The sequence below is a fragment of the Gobio gobio genome (assembly GCF_949357685.1).
Source record: "Gobio gobio genome assembly, chromosome: 20".
In the NCBI taxonomy this organism is placed as follows: domain Eukaryota; kingdom Metazoa; phylum Chordata; class Actinopteri; order Cypriniformes; family Gobionidae; genus Gobio; species Gobio gobio.
This window is the reverse complement of record NC_137113.1, coordinates 25,748,027-25,769,796: the sequence shown is the minus strand read 5'-3', so window position 1 is coordinate 25,769,796 and position 21,770 is coordinate 25,748,027. Positions and strand designations below refer to the sequence as shown.

At 37.5% G+C, this 21,770-nt stretch overlaps 1 protein-coding gene across 4 annotated transcripts; it reads right to left on the bottom strand.

Moving 5' to 3' along the window:
• Positions 1-44: 44 nt before the first annotated feature.
• On the bottom strand, positions 45-21,061 carry kctd17 (potassium channel tetramerization domain containing 17). Of its 4 annotated transcripts, none has more exons than XM_079845847.1 (7): positions 20,523-20,986; positions 11,015-11,123; positions 10,305-10,396; positions 9,927-10,025; positions 8,015-8,140; positions 7,581-7,706; positions 218-3,725 (listed from the first exon to the last, which is right to left on the bottom strand). In XM_079845847.1, exons 1-6 carry the CDS (start codon positions 20,880-20,882, stop codon positions 7,605-7,607), a joined length of 888 nt encoding a protein of 295 aa, XP_079701973.1. In that variant the 5' UTR covers positions 20,883-20,986; the 3' UTR covers positions 218-3,725; positions 7,581-7,604. The 4 variants fall into 4 exon arrangements, with proteins under 4 accessions (XP_079701975.1, XP_079701973.1, XP_079701972.1 ...); XM_079845846.1 differs by having other exon boundaries at positions 219-3,725; positions 9,879-10,025; positions 20,523-21,061; XM_079845849.1 differs by lacking the exon at positions 7,581-7,706 and having other exon boundaries at positions 45-3,725; positions 20,523-21,000.
• Positions 21,062-21,770: the final 709 nt, after the last annotated feature.

Genomic DNA, 21,770 nt, shown 5'->3' with positions numbered 1-21,770 from the left:
AATTAAAATACTTAAACTGAACAGACATTAAGCTAGGCTTTAAATGCATTCGCATTAATATGTTTAATCATACAATGATATTAAACACTCTACAACAAACTGCAGTAGATCTGCTGTTAGTCAGTGACTGTTTATGAAGCATGAAAGTGTAACACAATGTTTCACAATAAAGATATAGCTAAATAATAATAAACATGATAAATGTTTCACACACTTTTAAAAAAACCCCAAACTTTATTTCAATTATTTTAATAATTATTTACACAACAATGCTGCTTGGACATCTATAGTAATTCATGATTGTTTTCTGTGCTAAACGATATTCTCTTGGTTGATGAGACTAACATGAATCCAATTTTCTTTGGCATACATACACTACTAAGGGTCTGTGCCCAGTTTCAACAAAACCCTTTAAGTTAAGAAAACCATCAGTAATTATTACTAAACATCATCTTAACTTGAGGAGTTTGTTTCAACAGGCTGCAGTGATTTTAATGCTAATCAAAACTCAATAGGTAATAATTAAAGTACATAATTATAGATATAAAAGTACATTAAAAAACGAAATAAATAACAACAAAATTTAATTTTACCTTTCACACCATGAAAAAAAAAATAAAAAAGCCACAACACATCCCTTATTTTATAAATAAATGATAAGTGCTCAGACTGGAAGTATGGTATACAAACTGCCTATACTCCACATATAAATTTAAGAAATTGTCAAGAAAACAACATAGAGGGCGGGGGGAAGCAAAAAAATGTCCCCCATAATAAAAATTATGTAACGTTTCTCTAGTATCAAAAAAATGGTCTGTGCCATCAATATTAGGTCATTTTCATGAGGCTGTTTTTGATACTAAAGAAATGTTACACAAGTTAACTGTAACAAAAATGGGACATTGTGTGTGTACAGACTAAAATTCAATATAAACCAAAACATTGCCTGTGCCCTGACAAGTAACATAATCTGACATTTATTAGAATAAAATAAATACAGATGGATGGCACAGAATGATTATAAAAAAATACAAGGCCATAAAAATGATGCAATTAATACATAAAAGATCAAACTTGAAAACTAAAACATACCTCTGAAAACCAATGCAGTGAGATTTGTTCAACACACCAGTACAAATTTAAAGAGATTATTATACTGTACTGCACTGACATGCTATGATATGTGTCGTATCAAAACTTCTGCTGCTTCTACATCAGTTGCATCTACACACGTTGATGGAATTTATGATATCTCCTCGGTTTCATATAATTCACTATTCTCTGTCTAGACACAAGGACTTATGCTCACAGTTCTAGAACATAGCAGCAGCTAATGGGGACAGAATAAGAATTGATCGCCCTAGTAACACACTGAGCTACAAAACTGTGTTTACAAATGCCTCTTTCCTTTGTATAAATGTAGAAGTAATAATAATAGGTCATGTTACCATTACAAACTGATTGAACATACAGTGTGAAAAAACTATTTCAAGTCAGTTTTGACCGATAATGCTGTCATTAAACATGACAACGAAACAATATTTCACCCATCTAAATATACAGTGGCCCCAAAAAGTATCTGAACAATTTTGCACACTTACTGTAAGTCCGATTGAAAAACTTTTCACTGCATTAAATAGAGAATATGTGACATCTGCAAACAAAGGAAGCTTGACTTGGAATTAAAGGGTTACTTCAGCGATTTAGCATTAAGCTTTGTATTAGTAGAAACCCGGTAGTATATTCAAATTATTGTACTTTCCCCCTCCCCGCATTTTATTTCTGGAAAAAAAATCCTCCGATAACGCAAATATCGTCATTTTGCGTCATATGAGGATTTTTTGGCCAGAGGCTAAAGACTACAACCAGTAGAAGGAGCTAGTTCTGCATGTTTTCAACCCACCCATAGGGGTGGGATCTCACTCACAGAATGTAAATGCGCACGGCTGCTCGGATCGGGCATTAATAACGGAGCGGAGCAAAGTGAGTGTTTCAACTTTTCAATGAATTCCTATGAAAGTTAAGCTTCCATATGCGATCTGAAAACGTGCCAGACTGGACACGCGCCGAGAATGACTGCCGTGCTTACCTCAGCTCTTCTCGTGATGAATGAAATCTGACTCCTGCTGTGCCGTGACCTTCGTTCGGCTCACTCACACTTTATTGAAAAGACACGTTCAGTTTTTAATTGTAGTGTTTATTCTCTAACTGAACGAAATGATTGTATTACTATGAAAAACAAAATGAACGTGGGGGTGGTGCCGCGGTGGGCAAGTGATAACCAGTAGCCGTGGCTTTGGGAGTGGCCTCGTAGGGCAGCGAAGCAAGTGCATTCTGGGAGTTGTTGTCTTTCATCCACATGAGTCAAAAGTCTTTTCTCAGTCTAGAAGGCACCAAATTCAAAAATAATTTCACATTTCTACTACATAAATGACCCAGTTTAAATACACATTCATCTTCCCAGCGCTGAAGTACCCCTTTAACTTTTTCTTTTTCAATTACTTTAATCGACTGGTCGCAACTATTTTTAGCGGATGTACTATGAAGCCCGTTCCCATGGTTTACACAGGTGTGAAATTTTCCTGTGAAAAGTGTGCTTGTGCTATCTGTCTTTAAAATAAAAGCCACTTGGTTTGCTATTCTGTTATATAAAGTGATGACATTAATGCATTTTTAACATGGCTTAAGCGTCCAAATATGTTTAGGGGCACTGTATCTATGCAAATTTTGTGCAAAACTACAGCATATTTAATGAACAAGCTTCGAGCTTAGGCATGCAAATCAGCCCACAGTACATAAAAATTCCAAAGAAAGCTAATTTGCACGGCTCTAGGCTAAAGAGAGCAAAAGGTGCTTGATCATTTGTTGAATTGAGGCATGTTGATTGGAACGATTTTGATTGCCAGGCTAGTTCCCTTTAAAGAAATCTATCCTTCACACAAAACACATTAACAAGTGACACAGTATCATAATGCAGCACATTAGCTGAATGAACAAAACTAACTTCAGTGTAAGTAAACTGTGCCCGGACCTATTAAAAATCCACATAGAGCATACAAACACAACCAGAACCCTCCCGAGCCCTGTAATATCCCAGTGACCTCTAATGACACCCTGACCTTCTAGTCGGCGCCAACGACTATCAAAATGAACTTCCAGACTGTAAATGGGGGTAAAGTGCGCTGCTGGTGGTCTGCCAGGGTGACACTGCTGGCACTTTACCCACAGCTGATGCTAGATGGAACAAGTCATGGCCTGTGTCTGCAGCAGATCCGTCTTCTTCTGCTATAGCAAATGTGCAGAACCCAAACACTAAATACTAAATAACTGATTACAGTCTCATATCCTCACAGTCTTTCCATAATTGATGACAATTTCTATCCCGACTAAGCCAGACTAAGTCTTTTAGTTATTGTTTAAATGCCTTATATTTACTATTTGCTTACATTTACTATAGTATCCCATGACTAGGTTGCACTCTTTGGTAACAGGCCATGTACTAAGATTAAGTAATTGTGATCTTTTCTTAATACCTCAGGCGCCTTTGAGTTAAATTTTTTTGCTGCTGGTTGTGAAGTCTCCCTCTAATACCCGTTGTTTGAGTCAACAAATCTAAAAAAGTATGGCTATAAAAACAGCATCATGAGCACATGAAAAAAAAAATGGATATCTAGAAAAATAAAATTCTTTGTATCCTACATCCGGGACCCATGGATCTGGAACAGCTGCAAAAGAGTTGGAAAAGATATTATAGAAATACTACCATTCAAAAGCTTGGGGTCAGTATGATTTCTTTGAAAGAAATTAATATTTTTTTCAGCAAGAATGCATTAAATTGATCAAAAGCTAATGTGACGACATTTATAATTTTACAGAAGATTTTTATTTCAAATAAATGCTGTTCTTTCGAACTTTCTATTCTTCAAAGTATCCTGATAAAAAAAGGTAACGTAATGTAATTTAATGTAATGTATAATAATGAGAAATGTTACTTGAGCAGCAAATAAGCATATTGGAATGATTTCTGAAGGATCATGTGACACTGAAGACTAGAGTAATTATGCTTAAAGGTCCCATGGCATGAAATTTTCATTTTATGAGGTTTTTCAACATTAATATGAGTTCCCCTAGCCTGAATATTGTCCCCAAGTGGATAGAAATGTTGATCGGTGTAAACCCGAGTTCTGGCTGTCTTTCTCTGCCTTTGAGAAAATGACTGGCCAGACTAGCCAATCCTGAAGTCTCCTGGTTTGACGTCCAAGCAGGAACGTTACCTCCCTTTCCTCCACCCAGAGAATCTGGCACGCCCATGCAAGCGCTCGAGAGATCGTTGCTTGCGAACGAGTGAACGCTGGCAGTTTCTCAGTGTTTGGATGTACAAATGAAAACAGAAGTCTTTTTTCAGTTCCTTCTGATCTGTGATCAGTGATTTCTGATATGTAGCTAATTATTTATTATTCGTGCACACTCAGCGGCTTCTCTCTCTCCAGACAGAACGGTGTTTTCGTGTTTTCTATCTTGTGAGTCAGTGTTTTTGTACGTCCTCGTCGCGTCTATCTGTTCTAAAAATGTGCAATACAGTCGTTTCTGCTCAACATCAGCAGAGTCACATCTTTAGAGATAAACCTCACACACGCCGAAGCTCGGGCTGCACTGACCGGTCGGCCTTCAACATCCCAGACCCCCAGTACTGCATCTGGCCCACAGCGGAGGCACCTTACGCACCTTACGCGTGAGCATATCCGGACTAGGCAGCCTAGCCCCACAATAAACTGGATTACATTCGATTACTGCTGTTGTGTCTTTGTTTGCGCTGTGTACTCAATGCGCGTCACTGACGCCTTTCATATGATAGGAACATATCTAAAAAAATAATGGTATTATCAAAACACTTACTCGTAACTCGTTCATCTCGACAGCTGTAATGGTACTTTGCATGTGTTACAAAGTTGGTAATAATGATGAAGACGGACTCGGCGTGACTGGGACTCGTGTTTATTCAGAATTCTCAGATACTAACACAATAAACTCGTGCTGACTGACAGCGCTCTCATAACTCAGTAGTTACTATAAATAACTTTGTTAGCGATCGCTGAGCTCAGTCTCTGGTACATTAGTGATGTCCGGTTCGCGAACGATCTTTCTTTTGAACCGGTTCTTTTTAGTAAACCGAATCAGTTCACCAAATCGGACTGAATCGTTCTAAAGGGTTCGCGTCTCGAGTCAGCGCTGATCCATAATTTACTAAAGTTACCAACTTTCTGACATGAGTGACAGTCACTCCGACTAGAAATAGACTAATAACCTGAAGTATATGCTGTAACTATAACAGTTCACTGAACTGAGACTGACAGAACTGATGTGAAGTGAACTCCGGACCATCCGTCTCTCTGGCAGCAGCTCGTGCCTGCTCGTGCCTCGAAGACCTCGTTAAACCACGCCCCCTCCGCTCATTTCAAATGCAAAGATGTCAGCCAATCACAACAGTGGGCGTTTTTACTGAAGTCTCACAGCAGACTTGAAACAGCCCTCTTGAAACAGGGCATTCAGCCACAGGGCAAACATCAGTATTGAAAAAATGCCTTTTATTTCTAAATTATGACATTTTATGATGTAAAAATCATACTAACAATATAAGTACACCTCAGGAAACATTATAAAATAATAGAAAAATGCCATGCCATGGGACCTTTAAAATTCAGCTTTGCCATCATAAGAATAAAATACATTTTAAAATATATTCAAATGGAAAATAAATTACAAATTAGTAGTGTATCTAAAGAAATATACAATTATATATTTGTATGTTTCATGTAATTATGACAAATACAAAGATTTTTTTTTGCTGATATGGATATGGGTGGAGATGGCAGTGACTCAATGGCAGTTTATGGAACAGACGCTGTGCTAAATATTGAAGTCATTCATTTGAGTCATTTGTTCACCATTTCTGGTCTAGTGACCTGTGCTAAAAAAAATCCCATTTTAAAGATATACACTATATTGCCAAAAGTATTGGGACACCCCTCCAAATCATTGAATTCAGGTGTTCCAATCACTTCCATGGCCACAGGTGTATAAAATCAAGCACCTAGTCATGCAGACTGCTTCTACAAACATTTGCGATAGAATGAGTTGCTCTCAGGAGCTCAGTGAATTCAAGTGGGGTACCATGATAGGTTGCCACCTATGCATTAAGTCCATTCTTGAAATTTCCTCACTACTAAATATTCCACGGTCAAGTGTTAGTGGTATTATAACAAAGTGGAAGCAATTGGGAACAACAGCAACTCAGCCACAAAGTGGTAGGCCACGTAAAATTACAGAGCGGAGTCAGCGCATGCAGAGGCGCACAGTGCACAGAGTCGCCAACTTTCTGCAAAGTCAATAGCTACAGACCTCCAAACTTTGTGTGACCTTCAGATTAGCTGAAGAACAGTGCGTAGAGAGCTTCATGGAATGGGTTTATATGGCCGAGCAGCTGCATCCAAGCCTTACATCACCAAGTGCAATGCAAAGCGTCGGATGCAGTGGTGTAAAGCACACCGCCACTGGACTCTAGAGCAATGGGGATGTGTTCTCTGGAGTGACCAATCACGCTTCTCTGTCTGGCAATCCGATGAATGAGTCTGGGTTTGGCGGTTGCCAGGAGAACGGTACTTGCTTCACTGTATTGTGCCAAGTGTAAAGTTTGGTGGAGGGGGGGTTATGGTGTGGGGTTGTTTTTCAGGGGTTGGGTTTGGCCCCTTAGTTCCAGAGAAAGGTACTCTTAATGCTTCAGCAAACTAAGACATTTTGGACAATTTCATGCTCCCAACTTTGTGGGAACAGTTGGTGGGTGGCCCCTTCCTGTTCCAACATGACTGCGCACCAGTGCACAAAGCAAGGTCCATAAAGACATAGATGAGTGAGTTTGCTGTGGAGGAACTTGACTGGCCTGCACAGACTCCTGACCTCAACCAGACAGAACACCATTGGGAGGAATTAGAGCGGAGACTGCGAGCTAGGCCTTCTCGTCCAAATTCAGTGCCTAACCTCACAAATCCGCTTCTAAAAGAATGGTAAAATATTCCCATAAACACACTCCTAAACCTTGTGGAAAGCCTTCCCAGAAGAGTTGAAGCTGTTATAGCTGTAAAGGGTAGGCCAACTCCATATTAAATCCTACGGATTAAGAATGGGATGTCATTAAATCTCATGTGCATGTAAAGGCAGATGTCCCAAAACGTTTGGCAATATAGTGTATATATATTCAAGGTTCAGTGTAGCGCAATAGTTTGTCTGCACACTTGTGAATTGTGTTTATATAGAGAATAGTTACTTATGAGGGAAAATCATGCTTGGGAGTTGCAAGGAGGTGAAGGCTATTGCATTTCATTGCACTGTGCTCATAAAAGGCAAGTAAAACTAGTTGGATAAATCCTCCTCATACAAACTTATATCAGAGGACTATTTTCACAGCCAAACAAACTAATATTCATCTTATTTTTTGCACTGAAATGCAATTTACCAAAACCCTTTGACTACTGGAATTTATTACATCTACCACTAATACAACCAACATGACAGCAATTCCTCACCAATTCCTTTGACACAAGTTTCTGCTAATCTCTAATCCACTCATTGGGGGTGGCATTTATCTCTCCCTCTTCCTCCTCCTCCTCCTCTTCCTTCCTCGCTCCATCCTCCTCCTGTGTGTCCGAGGTCTAGTAGTGTTATGAGTGGACAACAGGGTGAACAGAAACCGGAAGGATCGCAGCACGACAGATGATGGCATACCAAAAAAAAAAAAATGAAAAAGATTTATGAATTTGTGAAAAGTAGGTGTGCGAATGGATCTCAAGGCTATTGATGTGAAATGAGATGAAAAGATGCCGATTTTGTAGGTCATAAGCATGTTTTTGAGAAATGTGTCACTGGAACTGTGCTTTACGGTGTTCGTGAGTTGGCACGATCAAAAACGGACTGTGTAAAATGAGCCGTTATGTGTGCATGTGTCTGTAGGTTCTCCAACCTTAGTCTTGTGGCTCTGCTCCGTCCCCAAACTTCCACCCGAGGTGTGCAGCTCTTTTGACACCACACACAGAAATTCAGCCTGGTCCTCTGTTCCATAGCTGTAAGATGACCCAATGTTCACCATCTTGAAAAGCAAAGAACAGCCAAGAAAGAGAGAGATAGAGAGTCTTTCATCATGACAGGTACTTGAGATTTGAGGAAAGGGGAAAGGACCATGAAGGAAAACATCAAGATGGATCAAATACCTAGTCAGCTGCACCAAAAACATCATCGCATTCATTAGAGATAGGTTAGGTTGGCTAGTCTATTGGTGAGGTTTTGTGCAATATAGAGTAACAGATATTTATGGCCTTGAATTTTTTTTTTTTACCTTAAAGGGTTAGTTCACCCAAAAATGAAAATTCTGTCATTAATTACTTACCCTCATGTCGTTCGACACCCGTAAGACCTCCGTTCATCTTCGGAACACAAATGAAGATATTTTAGTTGAAATCCGAGGGCTCAGAAAGGCCTCCATTGCCACAATGCACTTTATATTCTCAAGACCCATAAAAGGTACTAAAGACGTCGTTACAAAGTCCATCTCACTACAGTGGTTCTACAATAACTTTATGAATCGGCGAGAATAGTTTTTGTGCACAAAAAAACCCTAAATAACGACTTATATTGTGATGACCGATTTCAAAACAATGCATCATGAAGCTTCGAAGCGTTATGAATCAGTGAGTTGATTCAGCGTTTTGAATCGCCAAAGTCACGTGATTTCAGCAGTTTGGCGGTTTGACACACGATCCGAATCATGAATCGACTCACTGATTCATAACGCTTCGAAGCTTCATGATGCATTGTTTTGAAATCGGTCATCACTATGTAAGTCGTTATTTAGGGTTTTTTTGCGCACAAAAACTATTCTCGTTGATTCATAAAGTTATTGTAGAACCACTGTAGTGAGATGGACTTTGTAACGACGTCTTTAGTACCTTTTATGGGTCTTGAGAGTGTAAAGTGCCATTGTGCCAATGGAGGCCTTTCAGAGCCATCAGATTACAACTAAAATATCTTCATTTGTGTTCCGAAGATGAACGGAGGTCTTACGGGTGTTGAACAACATGAGGGTAAGTGATTAATGACAGAATTTTCATTTTTGGGTGAACTAACCCTTTAAGTTTTTTAAATGTTTGTTTATATACACATGCAGATTTCTTGCATTGTTTTTAGTGTCTCACACCATGAGCATTGCATTTTAAGGATGTATTTTAAAGGGATAGTTCACCCAAAAATGTACATTCTTTCATCATTTACTCACCATCATGTCTTTTCAATCCTGTATGACATCTTTCTTGTGTATAGCACAAGATAAATATTTTTCTCAGATATATATTTTTTGTCTGTGCAATGCAAGTCAATAGGCACCAATGTTGTTTGGTTACCGAAGTTCTTCAAAATATATATTTTTGTGTTTTTACAGAAGAAAGAAATGCATTGAGGTTTGGAATGAAATGAGGGTGAGATTTTTGGGTGAACTATTCCTTTAAGAAACATCTTATTGGTGTATGGTGGACCCTAAATCAGTCTTATTTAGTTAAAATATGTAGTTTTCCACATTTCAAATGTGCAAAATATCATTAGGGATGTGCAAAACGACAAAGCTGGAATAATATCATATAGTTTGTCATTTTTCAAAAAAGCGTAATGATTAAGAGGGTTTGGTGCAACTGACCATGTAAAGTCCATATGGATACAAAAAGATTAATTTCACACTTTAAGCTACGTTACTGGACTCTGAATCTGAGGGGAGAATTGGACACTGGGAGCATTAGGATCAGGGGAAGGGAAATCAACTCAGTGTCAGTCCAACCCACAGTCCAGAGCAGTCCGGGGCGGGGTTTTCGGCAGGCGCGCACGCTGACCTGCTCAAACTTCCAGCCATCTGACATGGTGGACACCATCTGGGTCAGCTCCTCTTCCTGACACTGCAACACCCGATAAACGTGCTTTGGTGGTACCTGCTGTATGAGAGACAGAGAGAGAGGGTGGATGAAGACTGGTGAAGTGTAAAAAAGAAATGTAGTGGGTAGTAGAGGAGAATGCCAAAAGGCAAGTAACTGACGTCTGTTGCATAAGCACGCAAATATAATCACAAATGTACAGTAGAAACTGAGACGGACAGAAATATAGTGCTGAGAAAGCGATGAAGCCGAAAACTGGATATACTAATGGAAAAAATGCAATGTATTTCCAGAAAATGAAGCTAAATGGGAGGCATGCTAAAACACCCTGCTCTTTACCTGTGTGGCCTTGGAGTCTCGCTCAAGAATCCTCTCTTTGATTAATTTAATCAGCGGTGTGATGTTGTAAAATTCGGCCTCCTCCAAGACACCTGACGGCAGAGACACACTTCATTTTTTAATTTTCTTACATTAATGTGCCGTTTTGAATAGATATTGAAATTCCAAATAAATTAATAAAAATAAATCACCCAAAATGAATGGTTGTTAAAGCTGCAAGTGAATTTAGGCATCACATTATAACAAATGGATTTTCATTTGGAGATTTGCAAAAGATTACATTTAACAGTGCTATTATATTAGTGTTTTTAAAGATTAACTTAAAGTGAGTGTTAGATCAAAAATAATTTAAATGCAAAAATAGGGGAATTGGCATTTACAAATATCCAAAAACCAACTGATATTGTTGTTAACTAAAACTAATATTTTTTTTAAACTAAAAAACATTTTCATCATTTAAAAACATTTTAATTAAAAATGAAAATATACAAATAAAATACATACTATAATATTACATTAATGATACTAAAATAGCACAATTGAATAATACCGATAAATAAAAAGATCAATAATATTGGGTGATAATCATATGGTACCAATGCATCAATAGTTATGATGGGTTGATATTAAAATATCAGATATTATTATAATATTAAAATATGACCATACATTTGACAACTGACAACAGTTCTGAAAATAAATGAACAGACCTTCTTCTGCCAACTCCTTGTTATAAACCAGTTTCCCATGTCGCAGATAGTTGAGTATGGGACCAAAATAGGTGGGATCTCGGTCAATCACATAAGCGCCAGTTTCATCCTACACAAACACAATCACAGGTCTCTCAGTTTAATAATGAAATGAAATTAGATGTTTAATAATGTGATATTTACTGTATTAGCACAATTACATTAAATATGTAATTTATAAAAAATAACATTTATTAATGATGTATATAATATTTGATCAATATTAGATGTTGTTAACTTGCAAATATTTAACATGTAAATGTAACTGACTCGGTGATGAAAATGTTTAACTGATGTACAGGATGTACTGAATAGTACATCACAACAGGGAATAAAAATGTGACTTGGCATAAGAGTGGAAAAACATTAAAGGAAAGGGCATGTGGAAAGTGGCAGTGAGCAGGGGTCACATTAGCATGGCCAGAGTCATTGTCCCAGAATGGCTGAGGGTCTTCTCTGCGAGACAGGACTTACAGAGCAGGACATAATGTAGGCTACATCATACCCTAGTACAACATGCCCTACAGAGAACATTACACAACTGAGCCCAGGGCAAGAGCACTCAAAAGGCACAAAAAAGGGAGTGCATAGAAACACACTATGGTGAAAGAGGTAAAAAGAAAGAGGAAGATGTTGTCGTTACAGAAGGCTCAAGACTGAATAGCAGCGCTGCAAGGTTATAAAAGCACTATAATAGAGAAAGCCGAGAGCAAAAGAGCATAAATGAGATAACTCACTGCAGATTCACAACATGGACATGAACAACACACCTACACAACAAGCCAGAATTGATTCATTGCACAGCCCTTTTGATTTATTCGTCCAAAATTGTGGTGATATTATGCTTTATAAGGTAAGTTCCATTTGCGACTGGATTCCATCTGCATTTTCTGCATCACAGAAATCATAGGGCTCTACATGATGTTATGTTAAAGAGAGATAGTTGTGTGGATTATTTATTGTTGTGCTATAAAGTTATAACCATTAGTAAAAAGGGTATACAGTTAATAGTGGTCCCCTCTCAAAACTTAAATTTTAGCAATTCCGATTCCCAGTTTTGATTCCAGTAAAGTAAAAACATTTAGTCAACCATTTATACCAAACATATTTATTCTGTGTTTTTTGGCAAAATGTTTTATTGCAGCTGATTTCCATGAAAAAAATCAGCACCCTTCAAAGAAAATCAGCAGCCTAGAGAACAATAACCTTTTCTTATGGTTTTAACAAAAATACCACACTAGCTAATATAATTCTTATATAAGCCATTCAGTCAAGATCAGTGAGTGATTATCTTTTTTTGTTCTTTGATTAACAGTAATAACACAGACGGCAGTCCCTTTAAAGGGTTAGTTCACCCAAAAATGAAAATTCTGTCATTAATTACTCACCCTCATGTCGTTCGACACCCGTAAGATATTCGGAACACAAATGAAGATATTTTTGTTGAAAGCTGATGGCTGAGAAAGGACTCAGATAGGCCTCCATTGGCATTCAGTACATTTACACTCCCAAGACGCATAAAAGGCACTTAAAACGTTGTTACAAAGTCCATCTCACCACAGTGACTCTACAATAATTTTACGATGCGACGACAATAGTTTTTGTGCGCAAAAAAAAATCAAAATAACACCTTTATCCAACTTGTTATTGTCTTCCGTGTGTGCCTCCACGACGCATGCGCGAGAATATGACGCAGATCCGGCGTTCGGACACATGACCCAGAAGCGATTTGTTTACAAGCAGAGGAAGACGCGCGTGTCTAAGCTGTTGGATTCTACATTGATCGTGCTTTAGGTCTCGGCGTAGTGCTCAAAATGGGGCTAAAGTGTGCATTTCATGGATTCCCGAACGCTGGCGCTACGTCATATTCTCGCGCATGCGTCGTGGAGGCACACACGGAAGACAATAACAAGTTGGATAAAGGTGTTATTTTGATTTTTTTTGCGCACAAAAACTATTGTCGTCGCATCGTAAAATTATTGTAGAGCCACTGTGGTGAGATGGACTTTGTAACGACGTTTTAAGTGCCTTTTATGGGTCTTGGGAGTATAAATGTACTGAATGCCAATGGAGGCCTATCTGAAGCCTTTCTTAGCCATCAGCTTTCAACTAAAATATCTTCATTTGTGTTCCGAATATGAACGGAGGTCTTACAGGTGTCGAACGACATGAGGGTGAGTAATTAATGACAGAATTTCAATTTCTGGGTGAACTAACCCTTTAAGACCTCAGGATCGAATATACTGTCACACATGCGCTTTTTTTCTTTCAAATATTTATGTTCACATAAGACAAAACCGACTGCGTTTACGAGGATATTTTGACGTAATTTTGTGTGTGTATTTGTGCATTCAAGCTCAAGAAGACGCAAAGAAGAACTTAATTCAGTATTTGTGCATATATGAGAGACGGCTCTCTGTGCGTGTGCTCTGGATGTACCCAGCACAGAAAACAGCATGCGAGTGCCGAATTGAGTTCTCTTTACCGTCTTCATGTGCTTGAAAATGGTTTGAAATCACATTAAAATGCACACAGGAATCGATAAGTGAAATCGAAATGTTAAAGTGGTTATATGATGCTATTTTCAAAGATCAGTATTTTGTGTATTCGGTGTAATAGAATTTTAAAATGTTTTAAAGCTCCAAACATTATTTTTCACATACTGTACATTATTGTAGCTCCTCTATGCCCATTCTTGCTAAAAAGCGTTGATTTCTTTTCTACAAAGCCCCTCCTTTCTAAAAGTGCAGTGTTAATAAGTCAATAACAAATACTTTAACATATAACAAGACATTCTTACAGGTTCTGAAACAGAAGCACCAGATTGCCCTAGCAAAGTTGGAATTGCCCCCTTTTTTTTTTTTTTTTAAATAGCCTTTGTGCACAGCTGGCCTTATACTCTTCCAGGTTCAGGAAACTGTCCTCCGTAAAATGCGCTGTGTACACACTAGTGGTGTCAACAATAATCGATTCGGCAATGCATCGCAATGCGGGGCATGCACGATTCAGCATCGATGCGGCTAAGTGCCATAATCGATTATGTCATTGTTTATTTTCTGGCCTTGAGTTGGACAATAAATTTGTGAAGTTTCAATTACTTCCGGGGTCATAACAACAACAACAACAACAATCAGGATGGCTGAGGCGGAGGGAGATTACTGATTAATTAAAACACTTATGTTCACTGCTGGCTGTTATTATTGCTCTATTTAATTTCAAATGGTTCTAAAGCAGAGAAGAGAAACATTTCTCATTCAAAGCACTGAAAGCAGTGATTTATGTTTTCTTTTTCAGGTTTGAAAATGCCATATCCAAAACCCTGTACCATTCAATTTTATTTTATTTAATGACAATTATGTCAAAGATACAGGAGAGTGATAATACACACATAGCAGCCAATAAAATCTGTTGTTCAATATCTGACTGCTTGTATTGCCTCATGACTGATTAAAAATTTGCCTTGTTGTGTGCAGTAGAATTTTGATGCATCGCAATGCATCGTAGAATCGAATTGAATCGAATCGTTACCTGGTGAATCGTAATCGAATCGAATTGTGAGGGCAGTCCCAAAGCACACCCCTAGTACACACACACATACATTTGGTGTGTGCTATTCTGGAACAGTGTTGTAATACATTTTAACCGCTGATTCTTAATTTTCTCTACTTTTGGAAGGCCAAATAAAGTTGCTTTTGCAGAAACACAAAGCGTCTCCACAATATGATGGCGACAACACTACTATAATACTATAACTACTATAATATAACTGAAGCCACGACTTCTTTCTTTGCGTATGCATTTGGGTGGCATTATGCAAATATTTCCACTTAGTAATGTAGGTTGGTGAGGGAGAATTTGATCGAGGCGTCTGGATCTTCTCTTTTAGATAGAATAAATCTTTTTGTGGGAGACTTTGAGCTTTATAACTGCAGATCTTATACGTGCATAAACAGCTACTAACACACTAAAGAAAAAGGAAAACATGAAAACACATCATGGACCCCTTTAATTTTATTACAAATATCCAATTCATGACCTTAAGTATCCTTAAGTAAGTGATGGAGAAAGCTCTCTCTGATTATGCTGTTAGCCACTTGACAAAATAGTGTTGTCTCTGAGGCATGGTAAAAACATGATACGGGGTAAATTAAGGAAACAAGCGATTCAAACAATAGAACTATAATTTGTTTTCTGTTGATAAATGTATCCAAACAGTTGCTCACCTGTCTCATAAAAGATAATATATTAAAGCATCTTTGTTGTTTCTATGGTTTCGCTTATATGACGTCTTTGTAGGCAACACAATGACATGGTCCGTAACACATGGTTAATAGCTGATTTCTCTGGATTTAAACATTGTTGGAAATATTCTGTTTTTAAAATATTTTAAACTAAAAATCTTACATATTGTGCCTTTAAATGGATAGTTCACCCTAAGATAGTAGGGGAAAAATACTATGGTAGTCAATGCTTGTTCTATCTGCTTTGTTACAAACATTCTTCAAAATATCTTCTTTTGTGTTCAGCAGAACAAAGAAACAAGGTTTGGAACAACTTGAGGGTGAGTAAATGATGACAGAATTTTCATTTTTGCATTTTTGGGTGAACTATCCCTTCCCTTTAATTCAATTTACAATCATTTTGGGACTAACTCCAGATTCACAACATGGATATGAACGACATACATAGACAGACAACAAGCTAATTATCACATACGGAGTTGAAAAAAGCATTAACAAATATTTTCATTAGCAGCACAAAATCTCACAGATAATAGCAGAGAACTTAATTTACACATGATGAGCAAATACACACATACACAAATCCCATTTTCGAAACGGCAAGTGCAGCAGACAGCCCTACAATATACATGACTAGACTTGACAGCAGCAGGCATGACAACACCTGCGCATGACTTCTGCAGTGAGTCAGAAGAGACAAGCTGTCGTCCCGCTCGGGATTTCACAAGAACTCGAGAAGGCACAGGGGATTTTACACACAATACTACTGTATTTGCCCTAAACACACAGAATTCAAATCGGACAAGTTTGCTATCTGTCCACACTCATCTTGCATTACGTTTAACAATGCAGTTGCACAAGGAAGTATGAGAACCAAGTCCCAATAGGGAACTAGCTGCATCCCATGGGAAATACCTAGTAGGCAAACAAAGAGCTTATTAATTTCAAAACAGAACTGCATAATAACCTGTGCCACATAAAGCATCACAGCACGCAATCAAAAACCGCCAAATTAACAATTTTAACAGAAACATTAACATAACATTCTGGCTCATGTTAAAGGGTAAGTTCAACCAAAAATGAAAATCCTGTCATTAAAGGGTTAGTTCACCCAAAAATGAAAATTCTGTCATTAATTACTCACCCTCATGTCGTTCGACACCCGTAAGACCTCCGTTCATATTCGGAACACAAATGAAGATATTTTAGTTGAAAGCTGATGGCTGAGAAAGGCTTCAGATAGGCCTCCATTGGCATTCAGTACATTTATACTCCCAAGACCCATAAAAGGCACTTAAAACGTCGTTACAAAGTCCATCTCACCACAGTGGCTCTACAATAATTTTACGATGCGACGACAATAGTTTTTGTGCGCAAAAAAAAATCTAAATAACACCTTTATCCAACTTGTTATTGTCTTCCGTGTATGCCTCCACGACGCATGCGCGAGAATTTGACGTAGCGCCAGCGTTCGGGAATCCATGAAATGCACACTTTAGCCCCATTTTGAGAACTACGCCGAGACCTAAAGCACGATCAATGTAGAATCCAACAGCTTAGACACGCGCGTCTTCCTCTGCTTGTAAACAAATCGCTTCTGGGTCATGTGTCTGAACGCCGGATCTGCGTCATATTCTCGCGCATGCATCGTGGAGGCACACACGGAAGACAATAACAAGTTGGATAAAGGTGTTATTTTGATTTTTTTTTGCGCACAAAAACTATTGTCGTCGCATCGTAAAATTATTGTAGAGCCACTGTGGTGAGATGGACTTTGTAACGACGTTTTAAGTGCCTTTTATGGGTCTTGGGAGTATAAATGTACTGAATGCCAATGGAGGCCTATCTGAGGCCTTTCTCAGCCATCAGCTTTCAACAAAAATATCTTCATTTGTGTTCCGAATATGAACGGAGGTCTTACGGGTGTCGAACGACATGAGGGTGAGTAATTAATGACAGAATTTTCATTTTTGGTTGAACTAACCCTTTAATTACTTACCCTCGTTCCAACCCTGTGAGACCTTTGTTCATTTTCGGAAAACAAATTAAGATATTTTTTTATTTTTTTGCAACGTTATTACCACTTTCAAGGCCCAGAAAGGGAGTAAAGACATCGTTAAAATTAAAAATATAATGCTTATGTGAACAGCTTCAGAGACTGACATGGAAGCGAAGAAATTGTTGAATAAAGTTATTTTTGTTTTGTTTTTGTTTTTGCACATAACATTAAATTTGAACCACTGGAGTCAAATGGACTATTTGGTAACACTTTACAATAAGCTTCATTAGTTAACATTAGTTAACTGCATTAGTTAACATGAACTAATAATGAACTGCACTTATAAAGCATTTATTTATCTTTGTTAATGTTAATTTCAACATTTACTAATGCATTATTAAAATCTTGTTAACATTAGTTAATGCAACGTGAACTAACATCAAACCATGAACAGCTGTATTTATATGAACTAACCTTATCAAAGATTGGTAACGCTTTAGAATAATGGTCATTAGTTAACATTAGTTAATGATTTAACTAACATGAACTAACCATGAGCAGTACATTTGTTACTGCATTAGTTAATCTTTGTTAACGTTAGTTAATATAAATACAGCTGTTCATGGTTTGTTCATGTTAGTTCACAGTGCATTAACTAATGTTAACAAGATTTTAATAATGCATTAGTAAATGTTGAAATTAACATTAACAAAGATTAATAAACGCTTTATAAGTGCAGTTCATTATTAGTTAATGTTAACTAATGTAGTTAACTAATGTTAACTAATGGACCTTATTGTAAAGTGTTACCCAAAGATTAACTAATGCTGAACAGAGGTGCTGTTCATGGTTAGTTCATGTTAACTAATGCATTAACTAATGTTAACTAATACAACCTTATTGTAAAGTGTTACCGACTATTTTACCGATGTCTTTACTATCTTTCTGGGCCAAGAAAGTGGTAATAACGTAGCATTCTATGGGGGGTCAGAGAGCTCTCGAGTTCATCAAAAATATCTTAATTTCGGTTCCGAAGATGAACAAAGGTCTTACGGGTTTGGAACGACATGAGGGTGAGTAATTAATGACAGAAATGTTATTTTTGGGTGAACTAACCCTTTAAAAGCCCATTCACTCAAGAAGTTGAGAAGCTAATAATATCCACTATAATAATAGTCAATACCCCCTTGTGACATAAAAGATAAGATGAATCTTAAAATATTAAGAATGTTGGTAACCAAAAAGTTTTGGTCTCCATTGATGTCCAAAAAAACAATGGATGTTCAAAATATTCAAAAACATTCTTCAAAGTATCTTATGGTCCACAGAAAAAAACGAATCATACAAGTTTGGAACAACATGAGGGTGAGCAGCTGATGATGACGACTGAATTTCCATTTTTGGTTGAACTAACACTTTAAGCCTTTATCCAATACATGATGTACCTTAAAGTCAGAATGAAGTATTCTTTTTCTAAATTATAAACATTTCTGGCTCAACAGAATGGTAATAAAATCATTTAACGCTATAAACCCAAACTCTTTGAAAAGGAAAAATGCATGTAAACTAGCAATGAAACAAAGACCAGTCCAGGAATAGAACAGAGAAGCCTCCCATAGATATTTTTGTACAGAGGGCTGGGAGTCGTCAAGGTGCCATGACTCTAATCTCATTAGAAGAGTGACATGAGCAGTGAGAGAGCACACAACACCACAGCGGCCAGTAATAACTGAGCTGTGATGAGTGATCGTCTGTGCCTCATCACTCACTGTGGGTGTGGAATAAGAGGGAATATAAGAGGAGGGGGTGGATACTGTGAAGGCAGAGGACCATCTGTTAAGTCAAAGACTTTTTGTATGCCTTAGTGCTATAAGATAAAAGACACTTTTATAACACACATTTACATTTATATAGGTAAATCTCACGATATTTCACCACATAGCTAAAAGAAAGAAATGGAAAAATTATACTTAAGCTTAAAGAAAATTATTTTAGGACCAATTATTATTATTTGCATTTTGACATTTTCATAACAATACATTTGATATGATAGCGAACTAATGATTACTACTAGGCCTATACATTTAAAAACAACACTCGTTACTGTAATGCAGGGAGGGGGGGGGGGACTACACATAGGGTGAATTCTGGTTGATTGGGACACTTTTTGCTATTGAGAGGAATTGGAAAAAGTGCCCCAATCAACCTGAATTCACCTGTATAAACTGTATTTACCATTGATGATGGGAAGACATATTGAACAAAATGTCAAAAAAATCCATTTGTATATGCCAAAAAGCCAATACAATTCAAAATATCAAAATATTTTATATATATTCCCCATTCATTGGCCTTTCTAATCTCTGATTGTCATGAGTTTAAAATGTAAAACTGAAGTTGCAGGTTGTAGGTATTATTTTTAACATGTTCCAAGTGTGATTGGAAATACTAAATATATTTGTCCTCCAACCTGAATTACATCCAGTTTTATTAGATTTGGGCCTTCCAAGCAGACACCTGCCAACAGGAAATTATATAATATTAACCTCCGCTCCCAGAAGAAAACATTTTATTGCAGTGGATCAGTGATAATAAGGCCCGCTTCACATAAGAGTTGTGATATTAGCTCTGGTCCCACTGGAACTCCTGGCATGTGCTTTACATTCTGACTGATCAGTTCTATAAGATATAGATGCTTTATTTGGATTACCAGGCCTCGTTTCACTTTGGTCATTTAACAAGGAGTATCCATAACCCTAGATTTATTTGTGATTGTTTATGACTTTACTTGCTTATCTGGCTGTATTGTTTCTTTTTCTTAAGGATTGTTCATGTGCCAGATTTCAATTCATGCTTTCCCATCAACTCAATAAATATGATGTAAAAAATATTAATAGTAATAAATAATAATTATAATAATAAAGCTTACATTATCAACATCCAAGATGTGATTACATGAGATTGACTCATATACATTTAGGATGTACTGATGATCTGGCCATCACTCCATCAAAAGGACTTCCCTCTACACAAAATCAGCTTCAGTTGGAGGCTGTGTGAAGTAAAATGTGGATTTCACTGGCCAATAAGTGCGATGATGCACAAACACTGAGGGTCCGCATTAAAAATCATCGCAGCACGCGTAACGTTACATCCATCTGACTGAAGACCCCCGTTGCATCATTACTACACCTCAGTCATACATTAACATCCCTCACTGCTGTCTTACCGTGTCAGAATGTAAGTCTTGCTGCTGGCACAGTCGGTACAGAAAGGAAGTTTGTTCCTTTAGCAGCGTCTGTCGTGTCGTTAGAAACACCGTCCCGCCGACGTTGAGACGGACCCATTTGCCGTTATTGCCTCCGGTGGTATTAACAGCTGAACCGTTTCCTATAATATTTTCAGCCCCACTGGATTCAACAGTAGATGTGGCTGTTGTGGCACCGTCGCTTCCCTCGTTGTCTTTGTTGTTATTATTATTGTTGTTATTATTGTTTAGATTGCTGTGTGTTGTTGTTGCTGCTGAAAGGGAACCCGTTTCCGGTAAAGCCTGGGGCGCCGCCGTTTTTCCTTTGTCCTCCGTTGCCATTAGGGTACTACACTGAGGCTGGTATGCGGACTGTCGGTGCGGCTCGGATGCTGTTCGGATGCCGTTCTGTCTCCCACGGTGAAGCGGCGTGCTACTGTTTTTTTCGTGTCATAGAAGTAGAATAAGCGAGGCAGTTGATTGGCTCGTATCCTGCGATGTGTTCGCCCCGCCCACTTGCCAGTTGATGCTCTTTTGACGCAGAAACCAGTGCAGATTCTAGGATGCGGTATGTATTTATGCATGAGCAGCTATGAATATTTAATATTATGCATTCTTAAAAACATATTTAAGATGCTAGGACATTAGTTAGGTTTGTGACTTGCAATAACATGATAAATAGGTTTTTACACACACTTCATGCAGCTCAAGTGCTGCTATTATTAAAGTAAAAGAGGGACAAATCAAATACTGTTTCACTCGATTAGTTATTATGCTGATAATATATTTGTGTTCCGAGCATATAACAAAATATTTAAACAAAAAATTTGAAGTGGCCGAAAACCAATACGACCACTCTGAATATTAGGGTGGATTAGGGGGTACTAATTAATGTTTAAAAAGTGTATGCCTTTTTATAATGGTTTCATATTTTTTTTACCATATGGGTATATATAACTACCGACAATTCACAGATAAAATTTAACATCTATATTTATCTTTAATATATTAACTATATTCAGCCTGTAGTAACAAAAAGTATTCTTGCAAGGACTTTAAGAAAACTGATTTATATAAATAATATTAAAATGAAGTAATCAATTTTAAAACGGAATACAATTATTTAAACCATACATTTCTATTTAATTCATCACTTGTTTAATGACACTGCTGACTTTGTTCAAGTCAGCTCAGTTTATCTATACAACTGGCCGTTGAATGTTTGATTCT

Excerpts from the sequence above, each read along its gene's own strand:
- kctd17 (XM_079845846.1), bottom strand. The coding sequence starts at position 20,882 with ATGGCAACGGAGGACAAAGGAAAAACGGCGGCGCCCCAGGCTTTACCG. Across the intron at positions 10,397-11,014 it reads CAAGGAGTTGGCAGAAGAAG|GTGTCTTGGAGGAGGCCGAA; the intron begins GTCTGTTCATTT and ends CTCTGCCGTCAG. Across the intron at positions 7,707-8,014 it reads AGCAGAGCCACAAGACTAAG|ACCTCGGACACACAGGAGGA; the intron begins GTTGGAGAACCT and ends TAACACTACTAG.